The 17,519-nt window shown below is 40.6% G+C and overlaps 1 protein-coding gene across 6 annotated transcripts in view; it reads left to right on the top strand.

Annotated features, from left to right (window-relative positions):
• The window catches only part of ARID1B (AT-rich interaction domain 1B), a 336,705-nt gene that overhangs the window by 267,931 nt on the left and 51,255 nt on the right, over positions 1–17,519 (top strand). For all 6 annotated transcript variants that reach the window (XM_068151411.1, XM_068151394.1, XM_068151385.1 and 3 more), the window contains 2 exons: positions 3,368–3,547; positions 9,834–10,161. In XM_068151411.1, coding sequence (XP_068007512.1) covers positions 3,368–3,547; positions 9,834–10,161 — 508 coding nt within the window. The remainder of the gene's footprint in view (positions 1–3,367; positions 3,548–9,833; positions 10,162–17,519) is intronic.

Genomic DNA, 17,519 nt, shown 5'->3' with positions numbered 1-17,519 from the left:
AACATTCCTCTGGGCTCTCACAGGGAAGGATGAAGAGAGACTTCTGTTTGTTATAATGGAATACAGATCACAGTAAGGTCCTGAACATACCTTCTTCTCCATGTTGCACCTGTAGCTGAAATGACTCCTGCTCTCTGGAAAGAAGTTGTAGTATGTGCTGTTTTAAGGCCATGCTTCAACATACCATGCAGGTAGTGATGGAGGATAATATGGGACAGATACTCTTCCTGAATTTCAGGCTTCCTTTTCCTTAATTCTTTACCTGTCTGTGCTCAGGAGAAGATAGCAAAGCCAACCTCATTTGAGAGAGATCTTACATTCTGTGCTATGATTAAACTCATGTCTGACATTAGAAGCTGTTAAGGAGTCTGTTCTATGTTAATCAGCATCTCTGTAATCTAAGGCAGTGCAAGCATGAGTTTGAGTAGTACCACACAGTTATCTCTGCTGTTGAATCACTGACATGCCCTACAGTATGCTTTTGGCTAGTGCCTGTGAGGGTGTTCTCTGAGCCACAGGCCAGGACATGGATCAGGCAGCTCTGCAGAGAAGTAATACAGATAAGGTCACCAGGATTGAGTGGGCAGGTTTGATTGGGTGGACACCAGTGTACCACACCACTCACCAGGCCAGGGCATGGTCCTGGCATGTTTATGTCTGTACACATAGCCATGCAGTCTACTCCACATCGTCACAAATGTTTTAGAAGTTGCCTGAAGAAGAGGTCATTCGAGTGGAAACATTTATAACGTGGATAGAAAAACCTTTATCACTAGCACAATGTTTGGAAAGTTTCTCATATAGATTAAAAGGCCTATGGTGAACAGAGAACCCTTACTTCTGTACTAGATACAGGAGTAACGTTACTGTCTTTATAATGAAAAACTTCATCTGATCAGTACAAAATTTTTCATTTAAGTGAATCCCATGAGTGTGACGTATATGGTGTACGTGTCAGGAGCATGAGCACTTACTTCATACAGATAAACAATTGTATTAGGTTGCTAAATCAGTTACAGCACTGTTGGCAGAAGACATAGGCTTTGTAATAAGATTTGTGCTCAGGCTGAAACTATTTTAAAAATTGAGGGGTCTGTTTCAAAATAAAACTGGGCAGAGATGGTCATACAAGCATTCCTTTGTAGAAATGTGGAGTTTTCCAACCAGTACAGGCCAGTGAAATGGTAGCATTTCACCCTCAGTTATTTCCTGCACTGCATGCCAATGCATGTGATCCAGTTTCCTCCAGCGTATGTGTGAGGCTCTGACTTTGCAGTTCAGATGTGACCAAATTCTTTGTCTTGGGGCTTGCACAAAATCAGGAGAAGTCTGTATACATTCTGCCAAACCTTGCAGTTGTTATATTAAGGGTTGAGCTGTTCATAGCATGAAAGAACTGGGTATGATAATTTTCAGCTCCTGGTTTTCCTTCTTGTGACTTCCTTTTTGTCTTTCTGAGAAGGTCTTGATGAATAGATAAGTGTACTATATAGCACAGGTTTGTGGAGGGCTCAAAAACTGTTTACATGTGTATTCAAATCCTGATCCTTGGTAAAGTGCACACCACCTTTCATTTCTTCATCATTGAATACTGTCTATCCTCTCAAACAGCACTTTGTCACCAGTGGATGAACAGGGAATCTGACCTACAGAAAGGCAGCCAGGTTGTTTGCCTAGTGTCATTTCCCATCTCACTAATGGCAACACTAGGATGAGAAACGTACACATTTGAGTTCAAGATGTGCTTGCTGGGGCTGTGGTCCCCACAGAGAGACCCCTGAGCTGCCTAGTAGGAGCCGTTAGCACCTTCAGATATGAGTTTGGTCACATGCCTATGCATAACTCAGAAAAAAATTACCTCACTTCATTAATCAGGCATTGAGTGTTTGGTCTTTGTGATGTTTGGTGTCAACCAGTGGGAGAACACCCTGGCCCTCTGAAAGAGTCATCCTTCTGTGGCCTCTCCTTCCTCACAATTTTGCTTCTCTCGCTTTTTTTTGTTTTGTTTTGTTTTGTTTTTTTCCCTGATCTTTCCTTCAGCAGCTTCCAGTTGTCTACTCACTATCAGGGAGTTTTCCTCCTACCTTTCATCTATTCCCTCCCTTGCGTGAGGAAAGGTGTAATTAATGCTGCCAGGCGAGGTGTCTCTGGGCTTACAACGTCACACCTCCCTGCGTTCACACTGCTAGAATTAATGGAGGGGCATGGAAACAGGCACCTTTCACAAATAATGCTTGAGCTCTCTGCAGCCTCAGAGCACGAAGCCAAAACTCAGAGTTGCTTGTGCACATTGGCCCAGTGGGAAGCGGCTCACCATGGCTCCCGCCTCACTGGGCAGGGGCAAGCTGCCAGCGGCCTCACAGGCTGCTGTTGTCCTTCAGCACACCCGCGTTTTGCCTCACAGAGACCTATGGTGATGCAGTTTTAACGTGCAAGCAGAAAGCGGATTTCCTCCAGAAACAAGAAAAAAACTGTAGTGTCTCCTCAGCACATCCTCTTCAACACTGAAAACAACACTGAAACCTTTCAGGGTAAACTGTTAGAAAACCAACATCCTTGTACAGAAATTTCATGGATGGGACTGCAGGACTTTTCCCAGTTCATGAAAATATAAAAGCCCCTGCTACAAAACCCTCCTCTTCTCCCATTTAATAGACTTAGTTCTGTTCTTTTATATGAAGCTTTTAGATTTTATAGCATTTCACTAGGTCTCTTGCTGCAGCTTTTGAACCTTAAATTAAATTGGGATTCATTAATACATTTACAAGAGGGTAAAAGGAGATAATACAATGCAGGTGTGCTGGGGAAAGACCAGCAGCAGGACCTTGAGCGCAAATACATATCAAACTGATTTTTTTTTCTAGCTGGTATAACTAGTCTTCACATAAAGGCAAATTTTTAGCACTGCAGAGTATGTGGTAAATATGGAATATTTAGAGTGGATTTCTGTATGCTGAAGTTACAATTTTTGGTAGCAACATGTAATTTTGGAAGTTGTGATACTCCCACCATAAGTCATCAGGCAAATTCCCTGCTACTTATTAGGGTAATACAAATAATTACCTTTCATTTTGTTCTTAAAGATTGTTTTGAAATCAGCACCCCCTTTTAACTAAGCAGGACTGCCCTGTCTTTGTTTTACAAGTTAAAGCTTTTGAACCTGGTATAAAGGTTTTGGTTGTTGAGACAACTTTGCTGGCTTGGAGATACATTTGTTTCTGTCTGTATGAAAAATAGTCATTTTCTGGGTGTCTTTCGTCTGAAAATAGCTGAAGAGGATGGGAGTATTATTAATGTCAAAAAATTAATAAATAAAGAACAGCTACCTGAATATTAATTTCTGCTTTGGTGCTTTTTTCCCCTTTAGGTTTTATGTCAGGCATACAGAGGAATCCTCAAATGTCACAGTATGGACCTCAGCAAACTGGACCTTCCATGTCACCACACCCCTCACCTGGAGGCCAGGTGCATCCTGGAATTGGTAGCTTTCAACAGAGTAATTCAAGTGGTACTTACGGGCCTCAGATGAGCCAGTATGGACCGCAAGGTAAAATGCTTGCTGATAGCACACGTGATAACTTTTACATATATATGTTTATGAAATACATATGTGTCATGTGTGGACATGGGTATGTGATTCTTAAAACAAAAAAAATGTAACATGCATAACAACTTCCCTGGAAGGAAAAAATGTAAACAAATAAAACTATCATCCAGAAGTAGAGCTGGATCTTGTGGAAGAACCTGCTTCTGTTATTAGCACCTTTCTCGGTATGAAAATAGTGGCTTTAAATTGGGCGAGGAAATGATGAATCTGTTGCATTGCCAGGGCCATGGTTTTGGAGCCTATGCGTGTCATCTCTGTGATGAGGCCGTGTTTCATCAGGAATGGAAAAAGAGCCACAACAGCTATCCCAAAATAGGACTTCTTTTTTTAGATGAAATCCCAAGGCCAGTCTGAAACTGTGTGGCAACTCTGAGGGTTAAAGTCTTCTAACGAGCATAATAATACAGTGACTACTGTGGGAATGTAATATTGAGCTCTAATGCATACGGTTTGTGAATCTTAACTAACTCTTCAGACTGAGAGACAGTTCCTTTTATTTTGCTTATTTGACAGAATCATTGGAGGACTAGGAAAAAAAATGGAATACACAATTTCTACCTCTGGACAACCTTGAACTTGTCTATTGTTTTGTCTTCAATGGATAACCTTTATAAAATATGCATCTGTTTAGGTGTTTAATGAAATTGAAGTTAAGCCACAGAATATGTAAGGGGCACTATTTCCTAAGAGATTACAGGTACATAAAGAAGCTTTTGATTTCAGGAGTTCCTACTATTGCTCTCTTACTTAAAATCCCCAAAAAGGGCTGGAGCCAGGAATGGGAAATTCTGTGAGGGCGCAAAGACTTGCCCGTGCTAGCAGGCATGGCTATTTTAGTCTCTGAAGTTTCTGAGAACTGGTTCTGATGTTTGTTTGCAGGAAGCCTTACTGCCCTGCGCAATGTTCCTTTCTGTTTCATCTCTGGGTAGCATTTGTTGAAGTGTTCTGAGCACAGGGCTACAAGCCCAGATTTCCCAGTTTCTAATTTTGGCTCTGCCTTTTGCACCATCTTTCAACTTAGGCAAGTAGATTCATTTCTCTGCTTCGTTTTCCTTAACTGTAAAGTGGGACTAGTAATGCCTTATAGCTATGTGTGAAGATTAATTACCTAACTCCAGTTGACTTGTGCTTTCCTTTTATTTGGAAAGCATTTTGTGGCCATAAAATGCTGTCCAAGTGCTTATTTTTATCTGCACAGTGAGCAACTAGCTTAACTGGTAAAAATCCAGTGGATTTATGATGCGCTATCCTGACTTCCAGCTGTAGTGCTGCTGCTGAGATTCCGAACCATGGGAATGGTGGGTGTCAAGTGCAGTAAAACATTAGCCATCCACACTGATTGAATGGAAAGGGTTTTGTACTAAATCAATGCATTTAAGTAACACGCCGAATACTACTTGCTTTTTTGCTTGAGTTCAGCAGTTCTTTTCCTCCCTCTGTGGATGAAAGTGCCTATGTAATGATTTTATGGGTCGCAGTCAGGAAGAAATGGCTATTAAAAAGTGAACTTGAGGGGCAGGAAGAAAATGAGCATCATTGTCATTAACAGGCTGTTTCAGAAGGGAATGCTGAATAGTGTGATGGATGAAAAGCTTGTTCTTCTGCCAACTCTTGGAGAGTATCTCTGATCCTCTGCACTGGTCATCATAAAATTAGGGCCCTGTAGACTTTCAGCTCTACAGGTAACAATTAGAGCAAAAGAGGACTACATTTTCACCAGGCTAATGTGACCATTAATATAATCTGTGATGAAGGTGGTGGTATTTTGAAGGCATTTTCAATTTTTAATGAACATAATCTGTAATTGCAACTCTTAACATACCGTCTTACAAAGCACAATTTATGTCAGCAATGATGAATATGTAAGATTTTCTTCATTTTCCTTTTATTGACAACGTAACAAATATATTAAAAATTATCTGGATTGCAACCAAGTTCTTAAATCATTGAACTAAAATAGTTCTCAAGGATTTTATTTGCTGTGTGTTATTCACACAGGTCTTCCTCCAGAATATCATTAAGCATAGGCTGAGTTTGACAGGGCTACCTGTATTTTTATATATGCATCAAGGCAATCTGTGACATTAAGCTTTTAGTCTGAATGCTAGATTTTACTGCATGCTCTCCTGAAAACCAATGTTCAAGGCTAGTGTCCTTCCTCTGCTGCTCACCATAGTAAAGACTACACCAGTAAGTTTGGGTTGGAGGAATTAGGCCCCAGTTCATGAGAGTAGAATGATCCATATTATGCATACACTTGATTTATTTGGTTTTCATGTGTTTACATGACACTTAGATCTATAATAAGAGTAAAATTTATTTTCCCAGGAAGCAGTTCTGTACTGGGGGCCTAGTCCAATCCTGGGAAACCATTTCCTACAATAATAAAAAAGGGCTTTGGCTCCACATTTCTGTATGTCTGCGATACAAGACAGGAGCATGCAGCACAGCACATTCTTTTTAATTTTGTGTTAAATCCTACTATGTTCTTGTCCCCAAGAATAATAATAATTAAAAAAAAAAAAAAGGCAGAGAGAATGAAAGTTGTTACTGAAAGAAATATTCTCTTTGGTTTGTATTTGGACAACATCTAGCTTGGGGGCTAATGAAGCTCAAGCATCAAACTGCTGCCACAGCAAAATGTCCCTTTAATGCACTCTGGAGAGCAGTCAGATGCTGTAGACAGTTGGGTCTTTTAAGACTGGGATAGAGGAAAACTCCCTGTGGATCAGTAAAACATGTCAGAAATGCATCCTATCTCCCTAACTTTTCCTACTCAGTTCACCAGTAAAATTGTTCTGTTCATGTATAACAAAGAGAGAAACCACTACTTGAACTGCAACCCCAGAACTTCACAGTAAGTTGTACTGCCTTCCATTTGTGGTAAAGTAAAAGGAATTCATTATTTGTGCTTTGTAAACCATAATGTTGAACTCATTTCACAAAAGCACTTTGCTGTCTCACTGATTTTAGTGCAACATTTTAATAGAAGTGGTAGATAAGATGCCCTAAGTAACTCAAGAGTATGGACCTCTTAATCCAGACCTACATATGCAACAGCCTGTGGAGTTAAGTCTTAAGTATCAACTGTTATCTACTGAGGTCCCCTAGGTGAAGTAATTTCAGAGGAATATATTTAAATCATATGTACAAGAAAAGCTTTATGGATCAATGCACTTGAAAAAAAAACAAACCTGAAATTATTTTAAGATACTATTTTTTAATTCTGTTAATTCTCTAAAGCAGAGAGCAAAACTAACAGGTAGTCTCATATTTCCTTCTTTTCACCTTGCCTAGAAATGGCAGGATATCAGAGCACTTTGTTCAGCAAACCTGGACAAAGTGGATCAGGGTTTCAGCAGCAAGTCTGAACATCTGTCTTTGGCAGGATTTTAGTAGACTGTTTTGTATTTTATCTTCATTACACTCTTTTAAAAATTTCCTGATTCCAGTTACCACTGTTAGGTTTTCTCTTGTATTTGAGATGTCATCTCTCTGGGTACAATTCTGCCTAGTAGGAATTGGAATAAAAAATCCCTCAGATATAGAGGGGAGGAGTTTAGTAGTATTGTACAGCTACTGTTGCCAAGCTTGTACCCACTTGAAAAGTGTGGGCTCTTGGACTTGGCTGCCTGACACGTCCAGCTGATGTGGGCTGGCCTAGCATCTGCTGCATTCATTGTGTTTAATGCTGCATCCATCTGTTTTCTGTCAAAGCCACTGCCAACAAATTACTAATCTATTAGAGAAACATGGAAATAAGATTGCACTCCTCATTCCTGGCAATTCCTCTTGTGTTTTGTTTGGCTTTTGTTTTACCTTTTTTTTGTGGTCTGGGAAAGGTATAAGAATAGCTAGTACTTAGGGTATTGAGGAAATGCTTAGGGGGGGGAAAAAAGCATGGAAAAAACATTGAAACTTGTTTTCCTTACTGAGCACTTCCCCGTGCTCTTGGACGTGTATCCCTGGAGATGAATGATTAGGAGCTATTTTAAGTGAGGCACATATTTTTATGGGGAAGATTCTGCCTTCCTTTTTTTTTATAGTGTGTTGTACTTACACTGGAGGAGCCAAAGCACGGAAGAGATTTTTTTTTGCCCCAATTGAAAATAGCATCAAAACAGCAATAGTATTTAGCAGTGATGTTTGCTCCTCCAAGCATGTTGCTGAACCATACTTCGTACACCCTAACTGACAAAACAAATTGGCTTTATGTAAATTGGTCTGACAGTAGCTCCTAGTGATTATGGATATCAGGTCTGCTAGTCTAGGGAGGAAATTTGTTTCACTTCGGGAAGCAGTGTTACTAATAGCACGTACATAAAATGTGTTAACTGGCTGCATGTAGCCTTTGAGTGCACACACACCCCCCCATCTTACTGCATTACATTTTTCTTGCACAAAGCAACAGGAGAACCAGAGCAACATCCAAGTTGTGATTTACACCTTTAACGCCAAGCAGAACAGTATGAAACCAGCGAACCCTAGAGTTTGTGGTCATGTATCTTGGATCAGAAGTGTGGCTTAAGCAGGTCTCAGCAAACAAAACTGTGGCTAGGGACCATGGCTCAATGAACAGAAGGTAGTCAGCAGCCAAACCAAGACCAGGAGGAGAGGGAGGAGAAATGACAGCCCACTCTTAAAGTCAGCATAAAGTTGAATCTGGAGCCTTTCATCTCTATTGAACCACCTATTTGGGATCCTTCTGCAAAGACCCCCAGGCATAAACGTGGTCTCTAAAACAGAAGAGAATTTTCGCTCCATTTCCTCGGGAAGCATAGGCCTCATGCGTTCTTACTGAGAACTAGTGGCAAAGTGAGTCAGTTACCAGGTCAGGAGGATTAGCCAAAACACAGCAGCAGGAGTGTATGAATTAGTCATGTGTGCATTGAAATGATGGATGGATATATTTATTTTAAATATAAACAGGACTTGCATGCCACCAACTCCTCTGCCTGGTAGCTGAGGCCCGAGGAGAAATGTGGCTGATCTCCACATTCAGAGGAAGAGTCCAAGGGCTGCTGCCTTTGAACAAGCGTGGGAATATCTGAGAGTAGTCAGGAAACTCTGCTCTGCGGCATCCCACAGGGAGGGAATGGGTCGTGTTTCCACTAATCTGGATGAGATGAAAATAAAGACAAGTCAAAACTGATGACTGAAGTAGTGTAATGTGATCCGTTTCCTAAAATACTTCTCTATCATATCTTTACCTTTTTTTTCTCTCTCTTTCTCATGCTGCTTGGGTTTGTTTCTGTAACACTGAGTGCTGTTCGCTCACTTTTTCTCAAGCTTTCAAATGATAGCAAAATCAATACTCAAATGAGTTAAGCTGCTGCAAGTGGAGCAGTTTGCACCAGTGACAGCATAGATTGGTATTAGCCAGGTTTTCATGCCATCCTTCATAAGGCACCTGTTTATATTAACATCTTTGTGCTATTGCTGATTGCTCTTGTAATACTTGTTTTCCCAGAGCTGTGCTGTAAGCTACCACACCTTTGGTTGGTGTAGCCAAACTTTGAATTTACCAGGAAGGCAGGGTAGGGTAGGAGGGAGAGGCAATGTTTTTCAGGGCCCAGCAGCCATCCTCACAAGTCCATGACAAAGCATCTCTGACACAGAGAGACAGAAATGTTAGGAGCAAGAAGCCAGTGAGAATAGCCTGTTTCTGATATTGCAGAAAGATGAAGAATGAAACCATGAAATTGCAAAAATAAGATTCTCCCTTGAGCTTATGTAATGAGTTTCTCACATCCTATGTATTTCTTTGTATCTTTTGACTGCATAGGGCAGTTTTGTACAGTGTGCTATATACTTAATGCTCTGGAGGCTGTGCTTTTCTGTATTTACTGTTATCCTGTGACATACATTAGGCAGAAATTTTTTTTAGGGTATGTGGAAATCAGGTTCATAGAATCATTTTGGAAGCGTGCTCAGTAGTTGTTCTTGGCTGGCCTTGTATTCAAATCAGCGTCAGATCAAAGTGTGTTACTCATGGCTTTATCCAACTGGGTCCAAGGAGGGAGCCTTCACAACTTTATTGGTGAGCTTGCTACTAAGCTTCCTCCACTGTTTGCTCTCCTCATGGTGAAAAAATTGTTGTGTCTTTGAGGCCAGTGTATTTCACTTCAGTTCACATGTTTAATTTCTGCAACTGTTGCCTTCCTACATAGAAGTATTGGCACAAAAGTTTAATCTTTTTCTCTGTGCTTTTTATCACTTTGTTCAGGAAACTACTCCAGACCACCAACGTACAGCGGTGTGCCCAACACAAGTTACAGTGGCCCGGGACCTGGCATGGGTATAAATGCAAACAGCCAGATGCATGGACAGGGCCCAAGCCAGCCTTGCGGTACCATGCCCTTGGGACGGATGCCATCAGCTGGGATGCAGAGCAGACCATTTCCTGGAAACATGAGCAGTATGACCCCAAATTCTCCTGGCATGTCTCAGCAGGGAGGCCCTGGGATGGGCCCACCTATGCCAACTGTGAACCGTAAGGCACAGGAGGCAGCTGCTGCAGTGATGCAGGCTGCTGCGAACTCCGCTCAGAGCAGGTATGCATCCAGGTGAAAGGAGCTTAAATAAGTAGGAAAGTTCTTGCTGTCATTTCGGAATCAGCAACACTTTATAGGTGTATGCATGTGCATTAATACATGTTCTGTCTGTGCCCTTATCTCTGGAAGGAGATGTGTATGGGAAGGATGCTTTTCCTTAGACATAAGAGGAAAGCTGTCGTGTGTTTGAATGATCCTCTCAAAAAGCAGCTGTGACAATGGAGATGATGGCACTTCTAATTTGATTCTTGGCAATATAGTCTTTAGGAAAACCCATGGGGTTAGAGTGACATTAGGGAGTCGAAAACAAGCCCTCTACAACCTAAAATTGATTAGCTGGATATACATTTTTTTAATCTCCAGTAGAGAGAAGGCCAACATGCCCTTTTTGGCAGCTGGCCCCTGCCAGAGAGTAAGAAAACTTATGAATCTGTCTGTCAGCTTCTGCATATACTGCCCACATTGTGAGTAGCAGTGCTGATGCCAGTTCTCTATATGGGATGTTCTTGTTCCTAGGAGAGGAGGGCAGGCTGAGGGGAGCAACTGGAGGGGAAAGGCAGAAGGAGACATAAAAGCAATCTGTAGTTTTCTGGAGTTGGTAACTGCCACTTATGCATCCATAAGAGAGAACCTGCAAACAGGATTGTAAAGGTTGGAGCCATCATCTGTCTTCTTGTCTCCCCTTTGGACAGCATAACTGCATGTTGCCGTTTGTGCATGGATTTTGGCTAGGGCACTTTTCTGTCTCTGGTTATTCCTAAGAATCCTGAATAGTTGCAATGAAATCATATTTAGTGTATTTCATGTTCTTGTTCAGTAAAACAGAACATCACTCCCTTAAAATAGCAGGTAGCTGTGAATCAGCAATCTCTTGCTAGCGTTGGTTGTTTTAACAGACCTGTCTAGTGGGATTTATAAAAGTCTGCTTCTGTCTGTCTGGTTTAGGCTATAAGCTGATAGGTCAGGCAGGAAGGAATGGGCCATCACTGCAGCTGTAGGAACACTTTTTATAATTGTGTAATGAAAGGAAAAGCTCACATTGTTTGGTCTTTAGAGCAAGAAAAGACTTTGTCTTAAAGTGGGAAGTTGTGATTCCACTTACACTTTGGGCATAGTGTGTGGTGTTTGATTAAAAGGTTAAATGATTATCACTTCTATCTCACACCTTCTTCCAAAGTCAGTTTTGTAAAATTGCTTCTGGTCTCTAGCTTTGCCTGGACAAAACTACACAATTTCAGAGCCTTTCCATCATGTACTGCCCATTCCAGTGATACAGCATCTGTGGAAGGGCTTAAGCAGTCATGGAATCTCTGTTGCAAATACTGGCAAAAGGGCTATTTGTAAAATGCAAATTGGGCAGAACTTGTCACACCCCTCTGATGCCAGGGACTTGCAAGCAGAATTTTCCTCTGATCTCAAGTCAAATGTAGGAGGGAAAGTGTAATGGCTTTTGGCTATTCCTGCAAGTCCTCCATACTTGCATATGGAAGGAATGTACTTGTCAGTGGTTCATATTTATGATATGGAGCAAATCCAAAGTGGCTGCTCTTTAATTCTGCTTTAGGCCACCATACATTAGCTCATCTGCTTACCCCAGCAAGCCTGGGGCTGGTGGACACCTCATGTTTTCTTCACAGCACCCCAACTATGGCCACCCTCAGACTCCCTTGATGCACCAGCCTGTCTATTATGGGTAAATAGCAATGTAAACTAGACTTTCTATGGGACTTTGGCAATTTTTAGGGTGTTTATAAACATGCCATTTGACTGCTGAAGGAATATAAAAATCATGCAGAAGAAACAAAAATACTTGCATTTGCAGAGGGGATTTTAAGTTTTTGTTTTCATTTTACTAATGCCACTGTGACAGTACAGTGTAATTCTGCATGTCACCTGCTCACACACCTGTATGTCTTTTGGCATGGCTCCCTTTCCTTGTGCCTGAGATGGAAATTAAGAACCTTATCATTGAGAAGGAATATGTTCCCTCCTTTCTCTGACAAAGGCATCTTTCTCCCCTCATTATTGGTGTTCTTGTCTCACAGCAACCCCATTTTCTTGACTTGGTGGTGGTATTGTCATTGATGCCTGGGCAGTGAGCTACAATTCCTGGAGTATGAAACCTTTCTAAGAGGTGGTATGCTGCAGGAGTAATGACAGGGTTTCTTAACAGGCCCTTAGTTGAGCATGCATGTGGTTTCTGTAACCATATCATAAACTACAGCACTGGGAGAAAGTATGTACACTGGCTGTTGCTCCCTCCTACCCTCACCTGAAATTCAAGTTTGGTGAACTTCCCTGCCATCAAGTTATTTCAGTTTTTACCTCTGCAGGAAATCTGTAATACCCAAATTACTGCTGCCTTCATGGTTATTAACAAGTTTTAATTACCCAGTTTCTGTAGATGCTTTTGTTTGTTGGTTTGTTTCTTTTCCTTAATAACATCATTCGTATATGTATATATTGAAAAGTACAAAGCAAAACAAAAGACATAGGTCACAAGTCTACTGGTTCTCCTGTTTGAAAAGCAAAAATTTATGAAATGGGTGAGTGCTCACACCCATTCATTGACTGGCTTGACCCTGGCTGTGGGGTTCAAAACCACACACCTCTAAGCAGAATTAAGAAGAAAGTGAAATGGCTGTGTCAAGAGTCATGGTTACACAGTAGTATTTCTGTACAAGCTGATCGTGATCCCCCCCAAGTTCAACTTGTTGAATCAGTTACCAAGTATCAGTAGGGGAGCGAAATTTATCTTCAGCTGTTACTCCACAGGATCTATCCTTCACCAGCTCAGAAGTCTCATTTTAACATAGAAAGCTGGTTTGCCTCTGCCTTGCCAAGCCACACTAAGCAGCTGTGTAATGTGAATTTAAATGGCATGCATCAGAATAAAATCACTTCCACTGGGGCAGAAAATCAATGTTCGTTAACTGGGGCTGGATGATCAAGATCTGAGTGTCAGCCATTTACACTTAGGTATCATCCTCAGTGCAGACCACCACCTTTTTAATTAGGAGAAGATAAAATCATATAAATAAAAATGGTGCCTGTAGAAGATATTAGACTTATGCCATTTGAATTAGCCTTTGACCTCATCTTGAGGCCTGCTCTATGTTAAGCTTAGATTAATTCCTACCCATACATAATATCTTCCCTGTAGCCTAAAATCCTACAGTGTGCTAGTCTGTCTTGTGCAAGCAGCCCAGTGTTTCCCAGATGATGTCTAGCATGTCAGGTTAAAGAAAAGGAGGGTGATTTTAAGACCTCTTCATTTAACCAGCTGTATCTGTGGTTTCACGCTGCTCAGGATGTTTAAGCTTACCCAGGATGTTTAAGCTTAGTCTGGGTAACAGTTTACAACAGGTGAAATGGTAAGTAACTCTCTAATACCCTGTATAACAATTCCCCTTATTTTCAGGAAGACAGTGTGAAGGAACTGCAAACAGTGTTTTCCTTTCTATATCTGTCTTGGTCTCAGGGCACCCACTGACGGGTAAAGGGCTGTATGTTGAAGACCTAATATACTCACTGAACTCCAAGGGAAGACTTGTCAAAACTTAGATTGGTGTTGGCCAAGACCCCAAGGGCTCATTCTGCTGCTGGAGGTTAGAATCCATCAGAGACCTCTGAGGACCAAGTGGGTCTAGAAAACATCTGTTATCACACTGTAGTTCTTAAAACAGTACATGTACTTAGAATCATAGATAAGTGTTTATGAATGTACAGACCTGCAGCACAGCAAGTCTTCAGTAAAGGCAAACAGTTGTAAACAAATGACATAGAATTTTCCCTGTTGATGTGGAAGGCAGCAAATTTAGAAAACATCTTCTAGTACCAGTCAATTTTGAGTTTGTCAGTTTGTCATTGCCCAGCTTGAAATTTTTGAGGACTACATGTTCATTCTCTGAGAGCTTTTGTTTCCTACAGTAAGTGCACACTTATTAGGTTAACACCTGAAATCAACAGACATTCTTGGAACTAGATACTTACCATTTTCAGCATCTCTCATGCTTGCAGTGAGTATCATTCTGAGCATGTCTTCTTAGCAGTTGACAGTGTGACTGTAGTATATGGAAAGTTAAAAATATAGCTGTCAAACATCTGACTTATATACTGTTAGCAGTGCAGCCTTGGGAAGACATAATTTAGTACTAGCTGGTTGTAAAACACAGATCCAACTGGATGCTAAAATGAGCATCTTGCTGGTGCAACTACAGTTATCAATACCTGAGCTAATTGCTATAAAATGAGTTTTGATGTGCCTACATGAGGAGCAATCGTATCTTTGAAGGCAGCGTCTTTGACCTCAGTACCTTAATATGATTCTTGGGGTTGCATGTTGCTATTTTGTAAATTAAAGCCATTTTTCTTATGGATTGAATGAATTTAGAATTCAGTGTCATTGATTTTAGAGAAGACGATTTAGACATAGTAGTTTATTAAACTGAAGAATTGGAATCCAGCTTAGCTATTTGCAATCTCTGGCCATTTTAAGTCCTGGTCATTGGGTTGCTAAATTGAGGTGGATATTTACATTATTATCTGCTGCCCCCCGTGCCACCTGAGAAATGGTGTTCAGTCTCTATAGTAATATGTGATTTTGCATTGCTTTGACATACTTTTGGGCACTCTAGAATGCAGTTCTGGTTCTAAACTGCCTAGCAGGTAGACAGCCTCATCACAGTGAGATCAGCAGAATATAGGTAAGTTCTCTTTCAATCCTAAAATTGATCTATAAAAGCTGCACTGTTATTAAAGCGTTTCTGTTGTACAGAGAACCCTTGACAATTAATATAAATGAGTTTGTGCATTCTGTGTGTCTTCTCTTCAGTCTCTGTGTGCGTACGCATGCAGACACACGCCTGCGCACTTGCAGGCAGACTAACCTTCCGTCAGCATTTCTCTCCAGCTATGTATGTATAATTCATATCCCATGTCACTGGTGCCAGCAAAGCACTTTTTCCGTATTATTTTCTCCAACAGCAGGGTAATGCAGCACTGCTGATGGACTTGAAGGTACTGGTGAGGAAATACAGTAATGGACGTGGTGCATTAAAATGTCAAAAGGAAAAAAAATGAGGCAGAAATGGGGATTTATTTTTATTATTTTTTTTAATTTTTATTTTAAGAATAATAATATAAATAAATCCCAGAAATCTTTCAGGTGTTTCAGATCGTAGAGTGTATTTTCCAATCTGCCCTTTTTAATCTTGAAACACGGGTTTAAAATTCTGATTTTGATTTTAAAAGCCGTGCTTATGTAGCAGGAAGACATGAAGTGCTGCAGTAAAACCTACTGTCTTTAATCCCTGGAGAGAGTATATATTTTCCATTGTTTTCCCCTTTCCCCTTAAGCTTGAAGGTGCTGTTCTTCTCTGCTGGGAAGTGCAGTGAAGTTCAGGAAGGTTAAGTACTCATTCAAGTTTCTTTGCTTATTCAAACCAGGCTACTTCTAGATGAAAGGCTGCCAGCTGTGAAATCCCCGAAGGTAAACTAGGCTGAGATAGGACTGGTAGCCATAATTGGAGCTAGTGCCCGGGTATGTTATCTGTTGCCTTTGAAATAAGCCCCTGCCAGAAAGGCTCCTTCTGCCGGGTCTTTTATTTAGCATTCAATCAGAGGGAAGCAGTTACTCCCGTTCAAATTCAGGCCATTCGCAGTTCTCCAGTCTGAAGGTGCTTGGTCATTTCCCCCCTACCCTGCTCCTCCCAGCACTCCCAGATTTCAGATTTCCTTTAGGGATTCTGTTGGCTCACCCAAAAATGAGCCCCATTTTGCTTTCTGTTAGTGCTGTTTGAATATCTAGGCAGTACATTTCAATCCATAAAACGACATTTGGCCTCGAAAATAAAAAATAATTTAAAAAAAAAGAGACCATGGATGGTGTTTCTTCCTGGCCTAAACGACTGTATGGTATTTTGGTGAACTCCAGATAGCTTCTGTGCTTGCTCCACCTGGGGCTGGTGGTATTTCAATAATGGATGGAGTACTTCCCCTCTGCACCGAATTTCTGTGCAATTTGAGGGCTAAAAGTCCAAGTTTTAATTCTTACTGCGAGTATAATTTCTAAGGGAGCTATTAATCCATATTGACATATTTTCCTTCTAAAGGCCCTGTGCTTCTTTGCTCTTGATAAGAAGTAGTAATTTATATCAAGCCGATTTTTTTTTTTAAGGATTCTTCCTTTCCCCATGTTTTGCTTTTCAAAGCAGAGCCACATATGTCTTTTGATTTTCCTACAGTGTATTATTAGGGATAAAGTCCAATTTGGATTATATGTATTTATTATAGTAAAGGGAGAGCAGAAAATCACACTTCTGTGATTACTTTTTTTTTTTTAAACAGAGATGCATTTGGTACGTTGTCTTAATATTGCTGATGAAATCCTGGAAGAAACTTTACATGCTGAGCTAACCAAAGCCATTTCTTATGAGAGACTAAGAGAAATAAATTTTTATCTGGAATTTTGTTTTAGTAAAAGGTAAATCGATCATTTTGGAGCCCTGGATGTCACCATGCTGCAGAGCTCGTTCAGGCAACCAGTTATTTGGGGAGGCATTTTTTTCTTCTTTGGTTACTCATCAATCAAGTAGACTGCTGTATACTGTTCATGCCATTAGAGATTAACCACCTCAAAAGTCCTGCTCCTTCCCTCATTGGAGAGTAACCATTCTTAAATTGTGAAAGCAAAAACATGTTGGGAAGAAAGGGTGATTTTCACAGTTATGAATGAGAATTTTCATTCGTCTTAAAGAAGCCTCTATTTGGATTATTATTGTGTCAGGAATATTTTTTGCTTGATTTGGTTATTTAGGAGGGCTGTTGTCCTCTATAGAAGTTCTAACTATTTTTAACAAAATTGAAGTGTAGGACTTTGTGTAGTTTATTGACATTCTGCCTCAGAGTCATGTATTGTATTATGTAGAAGTTCTCAAGAGAAAGGTGATCTTTAGAGCATTAAGGATGCAGTACTTCAATAATTGTTACTATATAGAAGTAAAGAATAAGGAAAGACTTTAGATTGAGCACCCTTCCTTGGGTAGCCAGAAATGTTTCAGATGAGAAAACTGGATTTTCACACTGTCTATTAGCCAGAAAATCTACCAGTTTAAATCACAGCACTAAGCAGGAAAAAAACCAAAGTAGGCAAGCAGAAAACACAAATAGACACAAAACAGCTACCACCAAAAAAAAACCCCAACCCCAAACAAAAATACTTGCAAAGGAAAAACCCCAAAAGCCCAAAAACCAACCACCAACACATCAATAACAGTTCAAATAGCTGTCTGTTTAATGGGACTGATGAAGAAGGCCGATTCTGTGGCTGTCCTGTGTGATTTGGTGCATACCAAAAA

This window comes from Melanerpes formicivorus, unplaced genomic scaffold (assembly GCF_026170545.1).
Source record: "Melanerpes formicivorus ecotype bairdi unplaced genomic scaffold, bMelFor1.0.p_v2 SCAF_2, whole genome shotgun sequence".
NCBI lineage: Eukaryota > Metazoa > Chordata > Aves > Piciformes > Picidae > Melanerpes > Melanerpes formicivorus.
The sequence above is the reverse complement of the archived record's forward strand: the minus strand, read 5'-3'. Positions and strand labels throughout refer to the sequence as shown.